The 24,038-nt window shown below is 51.8% G+C and overlaps 1 protein-coding gene across 2 annotated transcripts in view; it reads right to left on the bottom strand.

Annotated features, from left to right (window-relative positions):
• Positions 1-23,603, bottom strand: part of slc25a35 (solute carrier family 25 member 35) — a 38,183-nt gene extending 14,580 nt beyond the window's left edge. For both annotated transcript variants that reach the window (XM_078533797.1, XM_078533798.1), the window contains exons 1-2: positions 23,214-23,603; positions 20,144-20,209 (exon numbers count right to left, since the gene is read on the bottom strand). In XM_078533797.1, the coding sequence (XP_078389923.1) occupies positions 20,144-20,209; positions 23,214-23,585 (438 nt within the window). In that variant the 5' untranslated portion in view covers positions 23,586-23,603. The remainder of the gene's footprint in view (positions 1-20,143; positions 20,210-23,213) is intronic.
• Between the last annotated feature and the right edge of the window lie 435 nt (positions 23,604-24,038).

Below are 24,038 nucleotides of genomic sequence, written 5' to 3'. Positions count from 1 at the left end.
GGCAGCTCTATCAGGTATTCAGAAAAGCGCTCGATCTCCCAGGTAATGACGGTGCCTCTTTCTCAGCAGTGGCCAACCTTTGTTCGGTTTCCGTCAGGGCTCTTGAAGTGAAGTAGGCAGGTTTTCTATCAGCGTTCATTTGCAGCTGGATGAGAACAGCACCAAGGCCCCGGGAGGAAGCGTCAGCAGCGATGCCAGTGGGAAACGTAGTGCGCCAGGACCTCCGAGGAGACTGGGTAATCTTTAATAGATTGAAAGGCCTTGATTGGTTCCGTGTCCCAGGACCATTGTTAGCCTTTCCGCAGGAGATCTCCCAATGATTCCATGAGTGTGGCCAAGTTAGAGATAAACTTTCCCACCTTGTTTACCATCCCAAGGAAACATTGGGATGTCTATCGGTGATGCAGGTCGGTTGGGGAAACTCAGTAATGGCCTTTGTTTCCCAAGGATCCACCATAATACCAGGCCTTTGGAAGGTGTGTCCTCGGAATTTTATGTTGAACTCACACTTGTTGTTCAGCGTGGGGCCTGCTTCCTGGATAGGCTTGAGGACCTCTCTTACCCTATGGTCGTGTTCAGTTCTTGTGGAACCATGTCGTCCATATGGCAGGTAACACCTTGTTTGTCCTCGAGGACTGTTGACCTGATACCTTGGACTATCTCAGCAGCAGGTGAAATGCCGAAAGGGAGGAGGCGATTAATGCAAAATTGACCAAAAGGGCCTGATAAAGGTCGTCAGGAGCCGAGATTACCTGTTCAGGGGTAGTTGCCAAAACCCGCTGGTTGCATCGAGCTTCATAAAAAGGATGCTACTGGCGAGCTTGGACAAACTGTTGTCTGCTGACGCCATTAGGTAGACTTCCCTCTGCACAGCTTTGTTAAGCTGCATTAGATCCACACAAAGCTGGAGGTGGCCGCTAGGCTTGGGAACAGTGACCAGGGAAATAATGGCCCTGTGTTACATGTGGTCAAATTCTTCCTTAACTTTCAGCAACAGGAGGTGCGGCACCCTCTTAGGGGTGAACAGGCACACTGACACGACCTCTGGGAGCAGGGAAATTCATTCTTCAACTTCCCCAGCTCTTGAAAAAGTTGTGGAGATTCCTGACGGAACGTGACCCTGTTATCCGATGAAAGAATCTCGTTGACTTTCTGCATGATGCCGACCCGTACACATGGGTTCCTGTGAAGGAGCGAAATGCTTTGGTTTCCAATGACATAAAGGGTCTCTGTGATCTGTCACCCCTTGTGGAATAGTGTGGCGGTAATCTAATTATTAACATGTAGGTTTGTTTGTCCTGCCCCTCGAGTTTCATTGTGTAAGGCGAAAGAGGGATTGTGTGAAGTCATACGAACATACGAATTAGGAGCAGGAGTAGGCCACTCGGCTCCTCGAGCCTGCTCCACCACTCAATACGATCATGGCTGATCTGAATGTAATCTCAACCCCACATTCCCGCCTACCCCCGATAACCTTTCACCCCCTTGTTAATCAAGAATCTATCCAGCGCTGCCTTAAAAATATTCAAAGACTCTGCTTCCACCGCCTTTTGAGGAAGAGAATTCCAAAGACTCTCAACCTCTAAGAGAAAAAAATTCTCCTCATCTGTCTTAAATGAGCGACCCCTTATTTTTAATCAGTGACCCCTAGTTCTAGATTCTCCCACAAAAGGAAAAATCCTTTCCACATCCAACCTGTTAAGATGCCTCAGGATCTTAAAGGTTTCAATTAAGTTGCCTCTTACTCTTCTAAACTCTGGTGGATACTAGCCTAACCTGTCCAGCCTTTCCTCACAAGACAACCCGCCCATTCCAGGTATTAGTCTAGTAAACCTTCTCTGAACTGCTTCCAACACATTTACATCCTTCTTTAAATAAGGAGACCAATACTGTACACAATGCTCCAGATGTGGTCTCACCAATACCCTGTACAACTTAAGCATAACCTCCCTACTTTTGTAATCAATTCCTCTCAAAGTAAGTGATAACATTCTATTAGCTTTCCTAATTACTTGCTGTACCTGCATTTTGTGATTCATGCACTAGGACACTCAGATCCCTCTGAATCTCAGAACTCTGCAATCTCTCACCATTTGGATAATATGCAAAATAACAATTTCACATTTACCCACATTATACTCCATTTGCCAGATCTTTGCCCGCTCACTTAATCTATCTATATCTTTTTGTAGCCTCCTTATGTCCTCTTCACAATTTACTTTCCTATCTATCATTGTGTCATCAGCAAATTTGGCAACCATTCCTTCTGTCCCTTCATCCAAATCATTGATTTGAATTGCAAAACGTTGAGGCCCCAGTACTGATTCCTGTGGCACAGTACTCGTTCCATCCTGACAACCAGTTATGCTAACCCTCTGCTTCTAGTTAGCTAGCCAATCTCCTATCCATGCCAATATGTTACTCCCTACACCATGAGCTTTTATTTTCTCTAATATCCTTTGAAGTGACACTTTATCAAATGCCTTCCAGAAATCTAAGTACAGCACATCCACCAGTTCCCCTTTATGCGCAGCACATGTGACTCCTTCAAACAACTCCAATAAATTCATTAAACATTATTTCTCTTTCACAAAACCATGTTGACTCTGCCTGATTGCCTTGAATTTTGCTAAGTGCCCTGCTATAACATCTTTAATAATAGCTTCTAACATTTTCCCTGTGACCGATGTTAGGTTAACTGGCCTGTAGTTTCCTGCTTTCTGTCTCCCTCCATTTTTGAATAAAGGAGTGATATTTTCTATTTTCCAATCTAATGGAACATTCCCTGAATCTAGGCAATTTTGGAAATTAAAAGAACCAATGCATCAACTATCTCGCTAGTCACTTCTTTCAAAACCTTCGGGTAAAGTCCATCTCAACCTGGAAATTTGTCAGCCCGCAGCCCCAACAATTTGCTCAATACTGTTAGGAAATAGAGAATGTTTAAGTAAGTTATATTTGTATTTGTGGGTATAAGGAATGAGTTTTAGCTTTAATGTTTAAGTTTGATTTGTATTTCTGTATTTTGAGTTTTAGTTTCACTTTACAAGGTGTCTGCATTTCTAATGAGAGTTTTACGATTGTTGCAGCTAAGTTCAACAAAAAAAGAGTAGAGAAACTGGGCTGTTGCCTAGCAACAGGGGTCCAGAGAGGCAGGTCCTTCCCACAGACACACACACGGAAGAAACTAGAAACAGCAGTTGATTTGGAAGCTGTTTGAGTTCAGTTGGTTTTGAAAGTAGCTTCCAGGAGAGACTGGAGTGAAGGAGATAGATAGCCACTCCCAAGCTAAAGAAAAGACCCCAAAATCCAGGGGAGTGAAACAGGAGAAAGTGCCAAGCAGACCTTCTAGTCAAAGGAAGATTTTGGATCTTCTGGCCTCTTGCAAGCTGTGCTCACTTTAAATCTGCTTTCTACAGCTTTTGTCTCTTTAAATCTGGAAAAGATCGTTTCTCCCTCAAAATCAAGATGATCACTGCTACCTCAAGGTGCCTTCACCAGGAGGTTATCAATTAATCCTATCTCATTGCACCATACCAGGTCTAGTATCGCCTGCTCTCTGGTTGGCTCCAGAACGTGCTGTTCTAAGAAACTATCCCGAAAACATTCTATGAACTCATCTTATCTGCGCTACCTTTGCTCATCTGATTTTTCCAGTCTATATGTAGATTGAAACCCCATGATTATTGCTGCACCTTTCTGGCAAGCTCCCATTATCTCTTCTTTTATACTCCATCCTACCATGTAGTGAGAATTAGGGGGCGTGTACACCACTCCCACAAGTGACATCTTGCCTTTGTCATTCCTCATCTCAACGCAAACCGCTTCTACATCCTGGTTTCCTGAACTTAGTCACGCAAGATGGTCAGCCATTACAGATCGCGCTGTGCCTGTGTCCAGTTCCAAGCATGCTGGGAACTCTCTGACTTCTAAATCGAGGGACCAGAAGTCCTGGGAATGCCGGCGAACATCACCGAGGAAGCGAGAGATAGGCATTCTTTTCAGGGTTGGGTCGTTGTTTGCCCCGTTTGTTGGGAAACTCAAAGCCGAGCAGAAACACTGGAAGAGTCCCGTCCTGCTTCATCTGATAACGCTCAGCGCCCCCGCTGGGCAATCCGGCCATTTGGTGCTGCAGTCCTCGTGTCACAGTGCAGATATTTCAAAATGGCGACCGACCCATTTCCCATCCTTCTGGACCGTAGTGGCGTCCTTCGGCCTGCCCGGAAGTTACCGGAGTGGTCAGGAGCGAGCGGACGGCCCTCTCTGGAGGCCCCGGGAGACGGATGATCCGATTCGTGTCCAGCCCCAGAAAAGCAGGGAAGGAACCGGCCTGGATTGGTTGCGGAGATTTCTCGCAGCGCATCTTTCAGCAGCGACCTCCGCGCGGGGGGGGTCTTCGAGGCTGGAGAACAGGCAGGGTAGGGGCAGTCCCTGTTCCTGCAGGACAGTCATCGCTACCTGTGTCCGGTGAGTGTATCGCCGGGATGCTTGATGAGGCACATTGCCAAACCGGGATCACTTGGATTGTGGAGTGTTCGTCCTTTGGCACCAACAATCGGTTAAATTGGTGCCCCGGCCGCTGCCACCATGTTGTAGAATGTGCAAGGCCAGGATTGTAGCCAAGAAGAGCTGTAAATACTGATACAGACGCATCAGGATATCTACTTAAAAACCACTTTATTTACACTATTTACGGTAGGTGCGTAGTGTGTTACAGGGAAGGTACATCTCCCCTCGAGGCTCCCTGTCCGCTCCCTGCAGTACCTAGCACCTGACTGCCTGAAGGCTGTGCCATGATGTGCCCTATTGATTAGCAAATCCATTCTGTTAACTCTTTATAATACACAAACCCCATGCTGTTGACATTATTCTGAACCACACCAGCTGAGCTAACCGCTCCCCCAACTTCCGCAGCACCCCCATCCCTGCCCCCGCTTTGTGTTATCTTGCCCTTTACAGATGTGACGAACATCTCTCCAGATGGGTTGAGCCCCATTACTAGAGCAAAGAGTTTCTGAACTAGATTCCGTAGACCTTGAGAGATCTGCATGGGCATCCCGCGGGAGCTCATCATACCTGGTGTGTCAGTATTTACAGGGGTGTCCCCGGGGAGTGTGTCAGTATTTACAGGGGGTCCCCGGGGAGTGTGTCAGTATTTAGAGGGTCCCAGGGGAGTGTGTCAGTATTTACAGGGGGTCCCCGGGGAGTGTGTCAGTATTTACAGGGGGTCCCCGGGGACTGTGTCAGTTTTTACAGAGGGTCCCCAGGGAGTGTGTCAGTATTTACAGGGGGTCCCCGGGGAGTGTGTCAGTATTTACAGGGGGTCCCCGGGTAGTGTGTCAGTATTTACAGAGGGTCCCAGGGGAGTGTGTCAGTATTAACAGGGGGTCCTCGGGGAGTGTGTCAGTTTTTACAGAAGGTCCCCAGGGAGTGTGTCAGTATTTACTGGGGGTTCCCGGGGAGTGTGTCAGTATTTACAGGGGGTCCCCGGGGACTGTGTCAGTATTTACAGGGGGTCCCCGGGGAGTGTGTCAGTATTTACAGGGGGTCCCGGGGAGTGTGTCAGTATTTACAGGGGGTCCCCGGGGAGTGTGTCAGTATTTACAGGGGGTCCCCGGGGAGTGTGTCAGTATTTACAGGGGGTCCCCGGGGAGTGTGTCAGTATTTACAGGGTGTCCCCGGGGAGTGTGTCAGTATTTACAGGGGGTCCCCGGGGAGTGTGTCAGTATTTACAGGGGGGTCCCCGGGGAGTGTGTCAGTATTTACAGGGGGTACACGGGGAGTGTGTCAGTATTTACAGGGGGTCCCCGGGGAGCGTGTCAGTATTTACAGGGGGTCCCTGGGGAGTGTGTCAGTATTTACAGGGGGTCCCCGGGGAGTGTGTCAGTATTTACAGGGGGTCCCCGGAGAGTGTGTCAGTATTTACAGGGGGTCCCCGGAGAGTGTGTCAGTATTTACAGGGGGTCCCCGGGGAGTGCGTCAGTATTTAGTTTGGTACTCTGCCTGTATCCCAGGGGCTGTGTGATTTGTTTGGTGTGTGACTGGGCCCTCTCTCTCTCTTTAACACTCTTTTCAAAAACCATTCCAGGAACATTGTGCAGCCTTTAATCTTCTCATTGCTGCAGTGTCACAATCTCAGAAAAAAAACCTCCTGCGGCTTGGAATCATCTCTTCCTGGTGTTCAGATCTTCATAATCAGGATGCCTCCAATATCTTTCACCTTGATATTTGCTAATCTGGTGTGTGTGTGGGTGCGTTGCCCGGGTTATAGCCTGTCTTCTCTCTCTCTCGCTCACTCTCATTTCCCTGTCTCCACTCTCTTGTAATTTCTGCTATTTTAAACTCACAGGCTGTAGCGTCACAGTCCGCCTGACTACAGGCCGCAGTTTCGGTGTCTTCACTCTCCCGCGCACCCCCCTTTAAAAAAAAAAGCTCAGTTTCTACGGCAACCGAGTTTTGCACAGCAAGATCCCACAAAGAGCATTGTGATAATGATAGGATAATCTTTTTCTTTTCAAGAGCGAGGTCGGTTGAGGGATAAACGTCGGCCCCAGCACACTGGGGAGAAGGCCCCCCCCTTGCTCTCCTTCCGAACACTGGATTTGGGGCCTGTTCCCAAAGGGGGCCGACAGACAGGGCCTCAGTTTAACGTCCCACCCGAGAAACTGCCACTCCAGCGGTTAACGTGCGGGGCTGGAGTCAGGTATAGGCCCAGAGTGAGGTAAGTTACAGCTGGTCCCCTTCCCTGAATGACGTTAGTGAGCCAGACGGGTTTGTAATGAATCTTGACAGATCCACGGGACCCCTCTGCTGCCGCCAGCATTTTATTTCCCGCTTATTTAGGAGGCGGAGTGTGAAGTGCGGTTGAAACCGGAGCTGAATCCTGTTGGCGGCAGCAGTCCGTTTATCACAGGTTTGCCGGGCCTCAGTTGGTCGCAGTCTCCCCAGAACGAGCAGCTCGTGGAGTCGAGTCCCGCTCCAGAGATTCAACCCCATAAACCACCAAGATCCTGGGGGTTACCATTGACCAGACACTGAACTGGACCAGCCAGATAAATACTGTGGCTACAAGAGCAGGTCAGAGGCTGGGAATCCTCCCCGACGCCTCATCTCCCTGGGCCACGCTCCCCGGCGCCTCATCTCCCTGGGCCACGCTCCCCGGCGCCTCATCTCCCTGGGCCATGCTCCCTGGCGCCTCATCTCCCTGGGCCACGCTCCCCGGCGCCTCATCTCCCTGGGCCACGCTCCCCGGCGCCTCATCTCCCTGGGCCACGCTCCCCGGCGCCTCATCTCCCCGGGGTCACGCTCCCCGGGGTCACGCTCCCCGGGGCCACGCTCCCCGGGGCCACGCTCCCCGGGGTCACGCTCCCCGGGGTCACGCTCCCCGGGGCCACGCTCCCCGGGGCCACGCTCCCCGGGGCCACGCTCCCCTGGGCCACGCTCCCCTGGGCCACGCTCCCCTGGGCCACGCTCCCCTGGGCCACGCTCCCCTGGGCCACACTCCCCGGCACCTCATCTCCCTGGGCCACACTCCCCGGCGCCTCATCTCCCTGGGCCACACCTGAACCTATCAGCAACAAACACAGGAGAGAAACGGCCTGTGATTGGAGGAACAGCTACATGCAGAATCTTCCATTCAAACATTTCTTTAATCGGCATTTTGAAAACTGGCTCCAGAGACCACACAGCAGAGGTTCGGGGCCATTACAGCCTGCGGGCCATACATTGGACAAGCCTGTTCTACATGATGCACTGCAGCAACTCACCAAGGCTCCTCCAAACCCACGACCACTACCATCTAGAAGGACAAGGGCAGCAGACACATGGGAACACCACCACCTGGAAGTTCCCCTCCAAGTCACTCACCATCCTGACTTGGAAATATATCGGCCGTTCCTTCACAGTCGCTGGGTCAAAATCCTGGAACTCCCTCCCTAACAGCACTGTGGGTGTACCTACACCACATGGACTGCAGCGGTTCAAGAAGGCAGCTCACCCCCACCTTCTCAAGGGGCAATTAGGGATGGGCAATAAATGCTGGGCCCAGCTAGCGACACCCACATCCCGTGAAAGGATAAATGAAAAAATCCAGGCCAACAATCCCAGGGTAGTACTGAGGGAGCACTGCACCGTCTGAAGTGCTGTTTTTCAGGTAAGACACTAAACCGAGGCCCCTTATGTTCCCTCAGGTGGATGTAAAAGATCCCACGGCGGTTGTTGGGAGAAGAGCAAGGGGGGTGTTCTCCCAGTAGACTGACGGGGAGGTAATTGACCGGGTTGGATTTGTCCTGCTTTTTGTGGACAGGACATACCTGGGCAATTTTCCACATAGCCGGGTAGATGCCAGTGCTGTAGCTGTACTGGAACAGCTTGGATAGGGACGCGGCAAGTTCTGGAGCACAAGTCTTCAGTACTATTGCTGGAATATTGTCAGGGTCCATAGCCTTTGTAGTATCCAGTGCCTTCAGCCGTTTCTTGATATCACGTGGAGTGAATCGAATTGGCTGAAGACTGGCATCTGTGATGCTGGGAACCTCCGGAGGAGGCTGAAATACTTATCCCTCAACCGACCTCGCCAGGTTACCTGGTTAATTAATACATTGCCTTGTGCAAATTGGCTGCCACATTTCTCACATCAAGACAGTGACTGCTCCACAAAATGTGTTTCATGTTCTTTGGGACAGACTGAGGCTGGGAAAGGCATGATTTATAGGCAAGTTCCCCTTTTTCTTTTATTCTGATAGAAGACAGGAGATGTCACAATTGATTCTGAGAAGTGAGTAAAAAAGTCTTGTGAGAGAGAGTTTGCAGAGTGGACGGGACCTTGAGCTTCTTTAAATAGGGCTACTGAGTACAAAAAACAGGGAAGTTCAACCTTTATACAGCTCTGATTCAGTCACAAATCAAGTATTAAGTCTACATCACTTTAGAAAGGGTGTAAAGTTCCTTGGGAGGGTGCTGAGGAGATTTAACCAGAATGGATCCAGGGATGAGGGATTTTAGCTCCAAGGTTAGGGTTGGAGAAGCTGGGGTTGTTCTCCTTGGAGCAAAGGGGGTTGAGGGGAGATTTGATCGAGGTGTACGAGATGATGACAGGGTTGGAGAAGGTAGACAAAGAAAAGCTGTTCCCATTGGCTGATGGTGCAAGGACTCGGGGGACACAGATTTAAGGTTTTTTGGGAAAACGATGCAGGGGGGATGTAAGGAAGAAGTTTTTTTACGTAGCGAGTGGTGGTGACCTGGAACTCGCTGCTCCCCCCGAGGGAAGAGGAAGGGGAGACGATGAATGATTTCCAGAAGAAATTGGATGGACACGAGTGAAATAAACTTGCATAGTTATAGGGATAGAGCGGAGAATGGGACTGACCGGATTAGTGTACAGAGAGCCAGCATGGACTCGATGGGCTGATTAGCCTCCTCCTATGTTGTAATAACTCTGTGACTCCGATTATAAAACAAAATCCAAATACACCCTGAGTGTCATTAAGCAACTAAAAATAACTCGGCAAATTGAGAAATCATGAGATCTATTAGGAAAGAGGTTTCTTGACCCAACAAAGACCAAGGTTCCTCAGAAATAAACAAGGCCTATTCTGCCATTGTCCGCCACTCCCACACCACACAGCGATCGTACCCCCCTGTCAGCGCTGGCAGCCTGCTGTTAGCCAGCTCAGTCCAGGTTCCACGTTTTACTCACCAGTTGGAGCATCGGAATCTTGAGCAATTTTCTTCCGTGGGGAATGCTGCCAGACTGACTGAGTGAGTGTCTGCTCCATCAGTCACCCATTGGTCAAAAACAACTGCTCGACACCCTCCCACATCTTTCCTCCCTTCGCAACTGTTCAAATGAGGGGCTGGGAGTGGGTGAGGCGGGGGTTGCCTCCAGGAGAGGGCCATCTATTTTTTACACTTGCATTACTACATTAGACTGCACAGGAAACCAGCTCCCTCTACACTGTCCCCATCAAACACTCCCAGGGCAGGTACAGCACGGGGTTAGATACAGAGTAAAGCTCCCTCTACACTGTCCCCATCAAACACTCCCAGGGCAGGTACAGCACGGGGTTAGATACAGAGTAAAGCTTCCTGTACACTGTCCCGATCAAACACTCCCAGGGCAGGTACAGCACGGGGTTAGATACAGAGTAAAGCTCCCTCTACACTGTCCCCATCAAACACTCCCAGGGCAGGTACAGCACGGGGTTAGATACAGAGTAAAGCTTCCTCTACACTGTCCCGATCAAACACTCCCAGGGCAGGTACAGCACGGGGTTAGATACAGAGTAAAGCTCCCTCTACACTGTCCCCATCAAACACTCCCAGGGCAGGTACAGCACGGGGTTAGATACAGAGTAAAGCTTCCTCTACACTGTCCCGATCAAACACTCCCAGGGCAGGTACAGCACGGGGTTAGATACAGAGTAAAGCTCCCTCTACACTGTCCCCATCAAACACTCCCAGGGCAGGTACAGCACGGGGTTAGATACAGAGTAAAGCTCCCTCTACACTGTCCCCATCAAACACTCCCAGGGCAGGTACAACACGGGGTTAGATACAGAGTAAAGCTCCCTCTACACTGTCCCCATCAAACACTCCCAGGTCAGGTACAGCAGGGGGTTAGATACAGAGTAAAGCTCCCTCTACACCGTCCCCATCAAACACTCCCAGGACAGGTATAGCACAGGGTTAGATACAGAGTAAAGCTCGCTCTACACTGTCCCCATCAAACCCTCCCAGGACAGGTACAGCACGGGGTTAGATACAGAGTAAAGCTCCCTCTACACTGTCCCCATCAAACACTCCCAGGACAGGTACAGCACGGGGTTAGATACAGAGTAAAGCTCCCTCTACACTGTCCCATTGGACACTCCCAAGGCAGGTACAGGGTTATGAAGATGTGTTTTGTAAAATATATTAATTTATGTCATCAGCCAGAATATATTACAGAACTACAGCTGCTGCTGTGATGCATTTGGGAAGGACACAAGTTGCTTTATGGGGATACACTCTACACAGTTCTCAGAGACAGTGGCTAATACTGAAACCAGAGAGAAAGGTCAAGTGACCCAGCTCTTGGTTGTAAAATATACTGGAATAGAACCTATACAGACTGGCACAGGGATAGAAGGGGCTACAGCCTTACCCCCTCTCTTTTTCTCCGAGACTTCTCCCATCAAAGCTATGCTGTTTGTAGTTTGAAAACCACCAGAAGACCTCATTGCAGCAAACTGATAGTCCTGAAAGGTGGATTCTGAATCAACACCACTGTGTCCAAGAGAAAAGAGACTCAACCAGCCACAACTGCTCCCGTGACAAACCCCAAGTACCAACAGCTTCTGTGGAAAGTGACCCTTCAGCTGTAAATAAGCATTCGTACATTCCGCAAATAATTTCTTTATCTGACTTTAACTTTTACATGCCCAAGTTTTAAGATCTGATACTCTGCAGAGTTTTATTTCCCCTTTTGCATGTTGGTTGGGGGGGTGGTGGCTGTCGTGTACGTGTTGGTTTTGCATTAGTGAGTAGTTGAACATATTTGTACATTTTAAACCTTTTGTTAATTTCTGCAACTTTACCTGAGTGAGGTTTAGCAGTAAAACAAACTCTTTACTTGTTAACTGAAGGAACCTGGCTGGCTTAGTTCCTACATGGAGCTACACACAGTTAGGTGTATATATTGAATTGGCAACATCATCTCCTTTTTAAATTCAAACACTGTTCTAACCAACCAGGAGTGGGACAAAGAGAGGATTCAGTTCACCCCTGCTAACCATCGTAACAGATATTTGGGGGCTCGTCCAGGATTTGAAACCATAGATTGGAAGCAGGAACTAAATTAATCCCTAGACATAATTTTAAAACATCAGTGATCCCATACTAACCAAAATGTCCACTTTCAAGGCTAGTGTGATTTAGAACAGAGTGAAATGACTTGGAACAGTTCAAAGATATTGTCCATTGAGAAATGTGGCTAGGTGGTTGGACATAGAAATCAGAACCAGAATGAGCAATAATGGTGAAAAGTCAAAGCTTAAGGCTCTTTATCTGAATGCAGGCAGCATTTGTAACAAGGTAGATGAAGTCACGGCACAAATAGAAATAAATGAATATGAGTTGATAGCTATTAGAGAGACGTGACTGCAGGGTGACCAAGACCAGGAACTCGATATTCAAGGGTATTCGATATTCCAGAAAAATAAGCAAAAAGGAAAAGGAGGTGGGGTAGCTTTGTTAATAAAGGAAGGTGTCAGCGTGGTGGTGAGTAGTGATATAGATGCAATAGATCGTGATGTGGAATCAGTTTGGGTGGAAATAAGGAATAGCAAGGGGAAGAAGTTATGGGTGGGAGTCATCTATAGGCCTCCGAAGAGTTGCCTCACTGTAGGACAAAGTATAAATCGGGAAATAATGGAGGTGTGTAAGAAGGGCGCTACAATTGTCATAGGTGATTTTAATCTGCATATTGACTGGACAAATCAGATTGGCAGGGGTAACGTGGAAGACAAGTTTGTAGAGTGCATCAGGGATTGTTTCTTAGAGCAATACGTTGCAGAACCTACCCGGGAACAGGCTATTTTAGATCTACTAATGTGTAATGAGGTGGGATTAAAAGAGACCTCGTAGTAAAGGATCCTCTAGCGGGTAGCGATCACAACATGTAGAATTTCAAATTCAGTTTGATGACGAGCAACTCAGGTCTCAAACCAGTGTCAACTTAAATAAGGGCAATTACAGAGGTATGAAGAAAGAGTTGTCTAAAGTGAGCTGGGAAAATAGACTAAGGGGAAGGTCAGTGGATGAGCAGTGACAGACATTTAAACAGATATTTCATAACACTCAGCAAAAATTTATCCCGGTCAGAAAGAAGGACTCGATGAGATGGATGAACCACCCATGGTTAACAAAGATGGTCAAGGAGAGCATCCAATCAAAAACTAAGGCAGACAAAGTGGTGAAAACTATTGGTAGGTCAGAGGATTGGGATTTTTTTAGGAACCAGCAGCGGAGACTAAAAAGCTAATAAAGAGGGAGAAAATTGATAATGAAAGTAAATTGGTAAGAAATATAAAAACAAACAGCAAGAGCATCTACAGGTATATAAAAAGAAAGAGAGTAGCTAAAGTGAGCGTGGGACCCTTGGAGGATGCGACTGGAGAATTGATAATGAGGAACAGGGAAATGGCAGATAATTCAAATCAATATTTTGCATCGGTCTTCACAGTGGAGGACACTATAAACATCCCAAAGATATCAGATAAGCAAGGAGCTAATGGGAGGAAAGATCTTGTAACAGTCTCTATCACGAGGGACAAAGTATTTGAGAAACTAATGGGACTAAAGGCAGACAAGTCTCCAGGACCTGATAACCTGAATCCAAGGGTTTTAAAGGAAGTGGCTGCAGAGATAGTGGAGGCATTGGTCGAAATATTCCAGAACTCACTGGATTCTGGGAGGGTCCCAATGGATTGGAAAACCGTTAATGTGATGCCCCTGTTCAAGAAGGGAGGGAAATAAAAAGCAGGAAACTATAGGCCAGTCAGCCTAACATCTGTCATTGGAAAAATGCTAGAGTCCATTATTAAGGAAGAAATAGCAGGACATTTAGAAAAGCTTAACGCAACCAAACAGAGTCAACATGGTCTTGTGAAAGGGAAATCATGTTGGACAAATTCGCTAGAGTTCTTTGAGGATATAACAAGCAGAGTTGATAAAGGGGAACCGGTAGATGTAGTGTATTTGGATTTCCAGAGGGCATTCGATAAGGTGCCACATAAAAGGTTATTGCACAAGATAAGAGCTCACGGTATTGGGGATAACATATTAGCATGGATTGAGGATTGGTTAACACACAGAAGACAGAGAGTCGGGATTAATGGGTTTTTTTCAGGTTGGAAAGATGTATTTAGTGGAGTGCCACAAGGATCAGTCCTAGGGCCTCGATTATTTACTATCTATATTAATGTCTTGGCAACACAAAAATAGGTGGGAGGGCATTGTGATGAGGACATAAGGAATCTGCAAGGGGATATAGACAGATTGAGTGAGTGGGTAAAAACCTGGCAGATGGAGTTTAATGTGAGTTCATGCACTTTCGTAGGAAGAATCAAACAGCAGATTATTATTTAAATGGAGAGAGACTCCAAGAAAAGTGCAGCACAGAGGGATCTGGGTGTTCTTGTGCATGAAACACAAAAGGTTAGCATGCAGGTGCAGCTAGTAATTAAGAAGGCAAGTGGGATTTTGGTCTGTATTGCTAGGGGGTTGGAATTTAAAAATAGGGAAGTCTTATTACAACTGTACAGGGTGTTGGTGAGGCCACACCTGGAGCACTGTGTACAGTTTTGGTCCCCGTAATTAAGAAAGGAGATACTGGCATTGGAGGCAGTTCAAAAGAGATTCACTAGGCTGATTCCTGGGATGAAGGGGTTGACTTATCAAGAACAGCTAAACAGGTTAGGCCTTTATTCATTAGAGTTTAGAAGAATGAGGGGTGATCTTATTGAAATGTACAAGATTCTGAGGGGGTTTGATAGGGTAGATGTTGAGAAGATGTTTCCAGTGGTGGGGGAATCTCGAACTAGGGGACATAGTTACAGAATAAGGGGACACTCATTTAAAACTGAGATGTGAAGGAATTTCTTCTCTCAGAGGGTAGTGAATGTCTGGAATTCTCTAGCCCGGAGAGTTGTGGAGGCTCGATCACTGAAAGTATTTAAAGAGGAGGTAGATAGATGTTTGAAATATCGGGGAGTTGAGGGCTATGAGGAGCTGGCGCGAAAGAGGAGTTGAGGCCTGGGGCAGATCAGCCATGATCTTATTGAATAACAGGGCAGGCTTGAGGGGCCAAATGGCCTACTCCTGCTCCTATTCCTTGTTTTCTTATTTTTATAGAATTAGAAACAAGAAATTCAAAACCTAGTGGCCAGCAGTCTCGAAATTGAATTGGAAGAGTTAGAGATAGGCTTAGAACCAGAAACAGGCAAACTCGCTTTTGTAAAAATACAGCTGGCATAAGAAGAGGTAGAATGCCAGGCTAGGGAAAGACAGAGAGAAAGAAAAGCAGAAAGAGAGACGCAGGAGAGGGACAAAGAAAGAAAAAATAAGCGAAGGAGGGAGTGGGCAAAAAAAGAGACAGGAACAGAGGGAAGGAAGAGAATTTCAATTTTAAAAGCTTGAACTAAGAGGGTAGACCTGGTCCCAGGAAAGGTACCAATAGGGAGGGACCTGTCCCCAACTCAGGGCCAAGTGTGGAACTGTTTAAATTTGCCCAAACAATCCCAAAACTTGTGGAGAGGGACATAGAGGCATTTTTCATTTTATTTGAGAAAATAGCAAACTAAATGAAATAGCCTCAGCAAGCCGGACACTGCTGATGCAAAGCAGATTAACAGACTAAGCCCACAAGGGTTATGACATGCTTTCTAAGGAGACCTCCACAGATTACGAGATGGCCAAAAGGTCAGAAATTTTGAAATCTTCAAAAACAGTCCAAGCAAGCTTTTACTGAGTTTATACAAACATACCAATTAGGAGCAGAAGTCGACCATTCAGCCCACCGAGCCTGTTCCACCATTCAATAAGATCATGGCTGATCTGTTTATATTATTAATTCCACATTCCCATCCACCCCCCCGAAAACCTTTGATTCCCTTGCCTAACAAGAATCTATCAACCTCCACCTCCACCACCTTCTGAGGCAGAGAGTTCCAAAGTCCCATGACCCTCTGAGAGAAAAAAAAATTCTCCTCATCTCTGTCCTAAAAGGGCGACCCCTAATTTTAAAACAGTGCCCCCCTAGTTCCGGACTCACCCACAAGAGGAAACTTAATTTCCACGTCCACCTTGTCAAGGCCGTTTAGGATCAATCAAGCCACCCCTCACTCTCCTAAACTCCAGTGGAAACAAGCCCAGTCTGTCCAACCTTCCCTCATAAGACAACCCACTCATTCTAGGTATCAATGTAGTAAATCTCTTCTGAACTGCCTCCAATACACTTACATCCTTCCTTAAATAAGGAGACCAAAACTGCACACACTGTCAGGCAATTTGCCTTTTACCGCCGGAGACGGGCACTTAAGTTAAAGACCACCCATGAAAGCCTCAGAGAATTCGCCTCAAAACATTTCAAAACCTGGCTACATCTCCCTACCCCTGTGAGGAAAAATGACTCCCTACCCATCACGTGAGGCAGGTAAACCCATAGTCACACTGAAGGATACAGGGGCCAACCAAATCCATTTGCTGGGGAAAGGTGGGACCTTTCCACCATTGGCATTGAGTGCCAGAGTTCCAGTGAATGGTATCAGGGGAAGAGAATATACCCAGACCTTTATATCGGGAGCACCTGGAGTGTGATCTAATGTCTGGCCAGTAACCAACGATACTACCCTTAGTTAACCAGTGGATGGGGTTGACTTGGTCCTTTGGAATGACTTGGCGGGGCAAAGGTAGTGGCTTCCCCAGACGTCTCGAAGAGACCAAGTGAGGTCAAGGAGACAGAGCGGTTATAGAAAAGGATTCCTGGCGTTTTCCCTGGCTGTGTGGTGACCCAGTTGATGGCCAAACAAGCCCCATCGCCGGGGGCTAAATTGGCACAGCAGCTGGATAACTCTGCCCTCCGGCTATTCTAAACTGGCACCGCAGCTGGATAACTCTGCCCCCCGGCTATTCTAAACTGGCACCGCAGCTGGATAACTCTGCCCTCCGGCTATTCTAAACTGGCACCGCACGTGGATGACTCTGCCCTCCGGCTATTCTAAACCTTTTTTGGAGATTTGGATGACCCAAAGGAGGTGATGAGCTGTTCTTCTCTGGCCGAGGCCAAGCAAGGGCCCTGTTCACTCTCTCCACCAGCGACACACAGTAGCAGCTGTGTGTATCGTCTACAAGGCTTTCTTACCTTTACGCCACTATCAGCACCTCCTTTAGCCCTTACCACTACCATTAACACTCCCCTTGTCCTTTTGTCCATGACATCTTTGTCAATCTCTCCTTTGTCCCCACCTATCGCTGGCCTTCTATCCAGCTCCACCTACCCCACCCCCCCTTAAACAGTATCAATTTCATCACATTCCTACTTCTCTGTAGCTGTTAAGAAGAGTCATACGGACTCGAAACGTTAACTCTGTTTCTCTCTCCACAGATGCTGTCAGACCTGCTGAGTTTTTCCAGCATTGTCTCTGTTTTTTATTTCAGATTTCCAGCATCTGCAGTATTTTGCTTTTATCACCAATTTTGTGTCCAACGTGTTCTGGAAAGTCTGGCGAACGTGGGCCTATCCCAGCCAAAGTCCTCAGCCCGCCACCCCCAGTCACAAGGGGCTTTAGAACGGTAACATCAGACCCCCCAAGATGATGGTGATGATCAGGGCACAGTGCCAGGGGTACCCCCATGGCCGGGACAAAGGGCTGGGAATTCTCTTGCTTTCCACCCAGGGATTCACCCAATGAGAGCACTGGCCTTAGTCCCCTTTGAAGTAGTTTGTGGGATTATGAGGTGGGAGGTCCCCGGGATCCAATCGAGGAAAGGTTCTTTGAGAAAAGGGATAAATTTTCCGTGTCGGATTAGGTATCCATGTACCGGGAGCCTGTACCGTGGGCCAGGAGCACCTTGAATCTCCACACTCAGCCGCGGAAAGGTGAGCAGCCAAGAGTGCCAAGACCCGGCGGGGAGGGGGGAGCATGTGGTAGTGCTACTCCCTCTGCAAGATGAATTGCTGGCTCAGTGGACCATATAGAGCAGTGAAGAGGCGAATTGTCCAATTGATAGCCCGGACCACAAAGAAAGAAAGATGAGGCAGTACCGGAGCCGGGAGGAGGGTAACCACACACAGGCCTGTCAGGCAGTAATGAAGGTGAAAGGGGTAGTGAGGATGAGGCAGGACCATTCCCACATTTAACCCCACACTCTCTGGTCAGCTAACACCAAACTATTAGAGAGATTAGGCACTGTGCTCTCCTATTTAGACCCAGAACAGGCAGGAGACCTGACAGGACTGCTCAAGGAGTTCTGTAGGGACAAGCCAGGGTGCACAGCCCTCTCCCTACACCACGTGGATGTGGGAGCGACCTCTCCGATAAAGCAGCATTCTTTGTCAGCTAGGTCCCGAGAAACCGGCCCAGGTGAAAGCAGGAGCCCAGCTCAGGTCGGGAAACGCCCGGATTGACCCCAGTCTAAGTAGCCGGATTTCCCCACTCGTGCCAATGTCTCAGCTGACGGCACAGCCACCCATTACAGAAAGGTTAATGCAGTGACCGGGGGCAAACTCCTACCCCGGAGGACTGGATCGACAGGGATGGGAATGAAAAATAGACCCACCAAAGGTCCCTTTAACACCCGGGGCTAAAGGAAATATCGGCCTTTGTCACCCCAGACGGCCTTTTCCAATCCTCGGTCTAGGGATTGCTCCGGCTGCCTTCCAGAGGCTAGTGAACCAGGTAGTGGCAGAGCGCCCTCACTGTGCCGTGTACCTTGATGACCTGCTGGTATCGTGACACCTGGAAGGACCACGCGGAATAACCGAAAGCCCTTTTTTGCTCAGCTAATCTAGCGGTAAATCTTGCAAAGCGCGAGTCTGCGATCTCGGGTAACCCACCTCCGGCGTATAGTGGGTCAGGAATAGGTGTGGCCAGGGGCTGTGGCCACAGGGACAGCAAAAGCTCAGGCATTGACGGGCTTCCCCGCCCACCAGCCTGAACGGGAAAGCATACGGTTTTTAGGGGTGTGCGGCTTCTACTGCAAGTTCGTCCCAAACTTCAGCGCTTCAGCGACACCACTGACGGACTTGTTACAGAATAAAACAAGCGTGGTGTGGCGCGGTGTGGCGTGGCGTGGTGTGGTGTGGCGCGGTGCAGCGTGGCGTGGTGTGGTGTGGCGTGGTGCAGCGTGGCGTGGTGTGACGTGTGGCATGGCGTGGTGTGGCGCGGTGTGGCGTGGTCAGGGAAGTGCAAGCAGCTTTTGAGAGACTGAAAATCATCTTAATCAACAAAGTGTTGCTGTCCTCCTCAAACTCACTGTGTTTATACATTGGGAGCTCCCCAAACTTCCAGGTAATTAAAAAAAGGTACAAGGCTTGAACATATTCAACGGGACCCTGTGTATGAGTGTATGTCACTTCCAGAAGTGTAAATAAGTGTAGTTTCCCATTGCTTTCTCCATGGCAATGACTCAGCCAACCAGAATCAACTTGCCAACCAATCAGCACCCTTTTCTCCTGTGGTCTAAATTGTTGTGACGCTTTGAAATTTGGAATTCTTGTGTTTGTCCTGACAATGCAAGAGGAAAAGCTTCAACAACATGTTGCTCTTTTCAGCAAGATACAACACAAAAATTACTTAAGAGGCTAATAGAATGTTGGCCGCTACCTCAAATAGAAACGGATGAAAGTTATAAAAAAAACCTCAGGTTAGGTAGCCATCTGAATATATTTAAGAAGGAAATAGGTAGATTTCTAGACACTGAAGATGTCAAGGAGAATGGGGAGAGAGCGGGAGTACGGCGTTGAGATAGAGGAACAGCCATGATCATATTGAGCTTGAGGGGCCGAATGGCCTACTCCTGCTCCTATTTTCCATGTTTCTATGTGAACTGGGTTCAGACATGGGCACCGCACCTCAGGAAGGATATATTGGCCTTGGAGGGGGTGCATTCACCAGAATGAGACCTGGGCCAAAGCAGTTACATTACAAGGCTAGGTCTCACAGAGTAAGTTCAAGTACAGAAGGTTAACAGGTTATGTAATTAAAGGATTCGGTAGGGTTGATCGAGAGAAACTGTTTCCTCTGGTAGGGGGTGCAGAAGAGGGCGGAACCTTAAATTTGAGCCAGGCCATTCAGGGGTGATGTCAGGAAGCACTTCCTCACAGAAAGGGGAGGGAAAATCTAGAATTCTCTCCCCCCCAGCAAATAAAAGGCTGGGGGTGAATGGAAAATGGCAGCGCTGAGATGGATAGATTGCTTTTGGATGATGCTGTGAAGTGTTATGGTGGGGAGATGGAGTGAAGGTACAAAGCAGTGGCAATTGAATTAATTGAAGGAACGGGTTTGATGAGTGTGAATGGGTCAATCCTGTTCTCAGCACTGAAATTTCTCACTCCCCCTGCAAAATGAATATTTCACTTTGAATCTGCAGGATTTGCACTTACCTCATGCTGGTACTGATGACCGACAGCTATAGCTGAGGCAGACTGTGCCTGAAGGTGGGTTTTAACCTTTAAAAGTAATGCAAAGTTTTAGAAAAGGGGAGCACAATAATTCATTCCTCCCCGTCCCCTCCCCTTTAAGGCACTAGCTCTGAGGTGGAACGGTTACACAAGTGCCCGTCATTTGGCTAGTGACTGTTTTGCCATTGGATTTTTCTAACTCAGGGGCATGTGGGAGGGGTTGGGATGGGCGCTTTTGTGCAGGCTAATCAGCTATGATGTGCATCGCAGTCAGTCTATCCTTGCCCAGAGTGACTACTGGCCTCACCCTCTCACTCAGTGAGTTTGAAGGACTCACTGGGCTTATAGTATACGAGTGTAATTCACAGCAAGGGTAACTGCAAGGCAATGTTTATTCACAGAATCTAGTTAAAGAGGGCTCTGCTGAAAACCAACACTTTGCAGAAGCAGCAGCAGCCTCTCCCGATGAAATACAGAGAGTGGAGGATAGTGACAGAATTTTAAAAAATGTATTTGTCATAAAATGAGTGCCAGCTGGAAATAGCACTAGATGTAGCCCAGGATACCCCCTGCTCTGCTTCCAATCTTTTCTGGCCAGCAGAGGGGACGGATGGGCTTATTGGGTTCATGCCACTGACAGTGCGGCACTCCCACGGTACTGCGCCCAGTCCAGAACTTGCGCTCGGGTCTCTGTCGTCGGGGTTTGAATCCCCAACGTTTCTGACTCAGGAGGCGAGAAAGAGAGGGAGAGACACACATCAGGCAATCGGCCGCCCGGGAGTGGGGCAGGTTGGTGTGGATATCGGGGACAGCGGGTTACAATTCCCCCGTCTCCCCAAACCAACCTCTCAACCCCACAACCTCCCACACCCCCAACCTCCCAACCCCCCATCCTCCAACCTCCTGCCATCAGTGTACCCGGCTTACGGTGGGCACTGGATGCCCAGGGAGAACTGGAGGGAGACGGGTGGGTGGTTGGGGGTGGAATGCGTCAGGAAAGGGCACCTGACACCACCCCCACTCCTCCTCCTCCACCACCCCCCCACTCCTCCTCGCCCTCCCTCCCTCGCCCCCACCCTCACCCCCCCTCCCTCGCGCCACCCCCCGCCTTTGCCCCCGCACCCCCTCCCTCCCTCGCGCACCCCCCTCACCCTCCCCCTCCCTCGCCCCCCTCCCGCCCCCTCGCCCGCCCCCTTCCCCCTGCCTCGCCCTCCCTCGCGCCCCCCACCCTCTCCCTCGCCTCCTCTCCCTCGCACCCCACCCTCACCCTCGCCCCCTCTCCCTCGCCCCCCCACCCTCACCCTCGCCCCCCCTCGCCCCCCACCCTCTCCCTCGCCCCCCCCCACCACCCTCTCCCTCGCCCGCGCACCCTCTCCCTCGCCCCCCCTGCACCCGCTCCCTCGCCCCCCCTGCACCCGCTCCCTCGCCCCCCCCCGCACCCGCTCCCTCGCCCCCCCCGCACCCGCTCCCTCGCCCCCCCCGCACCCTCTCCCCCACCCCCCCCTGCACCCTCCCTTGCCCCCCCACCCCCTCCCTTGCCCCCCCTGCACCCCCTCCCTTGCCCCCCCACCCCCGCCCTTGCCCCCCCCACCCCCGCCCTTGCCCCCCCTGCACCCCCTCCCTTGCCCCCCTGCACCCCCTCCCATGCCCCCCCGCACCCTCTCCCTTGCCCCCCCTCACCCCCTCCCTTGCCCCCCCGCACCCTCTCCCTTGCCCCCCCCTCACCCCCTCCCTTGCCCCGCCCCTCACCCCCTCCCTTGCCCCCCCTCACCCCCTCCCTTGCCCCCCCGCACCCCCTCCTTTGCCCCCCATCCCCGCCCCCCCGCGCTCTCTCCCTTGCCCCCCCCTCACCCCCTCCCTTGCCCCCCCGCACCCTCTCCCTTGCCCCCCCCTCACCCCCTCCCTTGCCCCCCCCTCACCCCCTCCCTTGCCCCCCCCTCACCCCCTCCCTTGCCCCCCCTCACCCCCTCCCTTGCCCCCCCGCACCCCCTCCTTTGCCCCCCATCCCCGCCCCCCCGCACCCCCTCCCTTGCCCCCCCTCACCCCCTCCCTTCCCCCCCCACCCCCTCCCTTGCCCCCCCTCACCCCCTCCCTTGCCCCCCCTCACCCCCTCCCTTGCCCCCCCCGCACCCCCTCCCTTGCCCCCCCTCACCCCCTCCCTTGCCCCCCCTCACCCCCTCCCTTGCCCCCCCCGCACCCCCCCTCCCTTGCCCCCCCCTCACCCCCTCCCTTGCCCCCCCTCACCCCCTCCCTTGCCCCCCCCGCACCCCCTCCCTTGCCCCCCCCGCACCCCCTCCCTTGCCCCCCCCTCACCCCCTCCCTTGCCCCCCCCTCACCCCCTCCCTTGCCCCCCCCTCACCCCCTCCCTTGCCCCCCCTCACCCCCTCCCTTGCCCCCCCGCACCCCCTCCTTTGCCCCCCTCCCTTGCCCCCTGCACCCCCTCCTTTGCCCCCCTCCCTTGCCCCTCCCTTGTCCCCCCGCACCCTCTCCCTTGCCCCCCCGCACCCTCTCCCTTGCCCCCCTCACCCCCTCCCTTGCCCCCCCCTCAGCCCCTCCCTTGCCCCCCCTCAGCCCCTCCCTTGCCCCCCCGCACCCTCTCCCTTGCCCCCCCTCACCCCCTCCCTTGCCCCCCGCACCCTCTCCCTTGCCCCCCCTCACCCCTTCCCTTGCCCCCCCTCACCCCCTCCCTTGCCCCCCCCTCACCCCCTCCCTTGCCCCCCCCTCACCCCCTCCCTTGCCCCCCCGCACCCCCTCCTTTGCCCCCCATCCCCGCCCCCCCGCACCCCCTCCCTTGCCCCCCCTCACCCCCTCCCTTGCCCCCCCCTCACCCCCTCCCTTGCCCCCCCCTCACCCCCTCCCTTGCCCCCCCTCACCCCCTCCCTTGCCCCCCCGCACCCCCTCCTTTGCCCCCCCTCCCTTGCCCCTCCCTTGCCCCCCCCCCCCTCACCCCCTCCCTTGTCCCCCCCCGCACCCCCTCCCTTGTCCCCCCCCGCACCCCCTCCCTTGTCCCCCCCCGCACCCCCTCCCTTGCCCCCCCAGACAGCAGACTCACCAGGTAGACAGGACTGGCCAGCAGTGCCCCCGCCACCCCAGCCAGTGCCCCGGACACGGTGCTCTTGGCCGCACTGACCCTGCCCTTGGTGCTGGTGTAGCCGGAGCTCTCGATGAGGGAGTAGGAGCCCAGGCGGATGCCGTTCATGCAGAACTGGTAGAGGAGGGCGGGCAGGAGCCCCTTCTGCAGGGCCAGCAGCCCGTCCACCCGCCAGATGGTGTAGGTGGCCTGGAAGGCGTTGCGGTAATGCACCCGGTAGGAGCCGCCGCTCTGCAGCTCCCCTTGCAGCTGCATCCGAGTCTTCACCACCTCCAGGGGGTTGGTGAAGAGACAGGCACCGCAAGCGGCCGCCCCGGACAGCAGGAAATCCATCACTGCACAGCCCGGGCTGACCGGCTGGGGGATGCTGCACCGCAACCCGCCCGGGCAAACCCCGCCCCCCCGCCAGGGCAAACCCCGCCCCCCGGCCTGGGCAAACCCCGCCCCCCCGCCAGGGCAAACCCCGCCCCCCGGCCTGGGCAAACCCCGCCCACCCGCCTGGGCAAACCCCGCCCCCCCGCCAGGGCAAACCCCGCCCCCCGGCCTGGGCAAACCCCGCCCACCCGCCTGGGCAAACCCCGCCCACCCGCCTGGGCAAACCCCGCCCACCCGCCTGGGCAAACCCCGCCCACCGGCCTGGGCAAACCCCGCCCACCCGCCTGGGCAAACCCCGCCCACCGGCCTGGGCAAACCCCGGCCAGTCTCAGGGGGCGGGGGCAAGGAGCCGGGCACCGCCCACACTGAGGGAGAGGGAGCGGGACCCAGCTACTGTCAATCAACCCCCTG

This window comes from Cetorhinus maximus, chromosome 34 (genome assembly GCF_964194155.1).
Source record: "Cetorhinus maximus chromosome 34, sCetMax3.hap1.1, whole genome shotgun sequence".
NCBI lineage: Eukaryota > Metazoa > Chordata > Chondrichthyes > Lamniformes > Cetorhinidae > Cetorhinus > Cetorhinus maximus.
The sequence above is the reverse complement of the archived record's forward strand: the minus strand, read 5'-3'. Positions and strand labels throughout refer to the sequence as shown.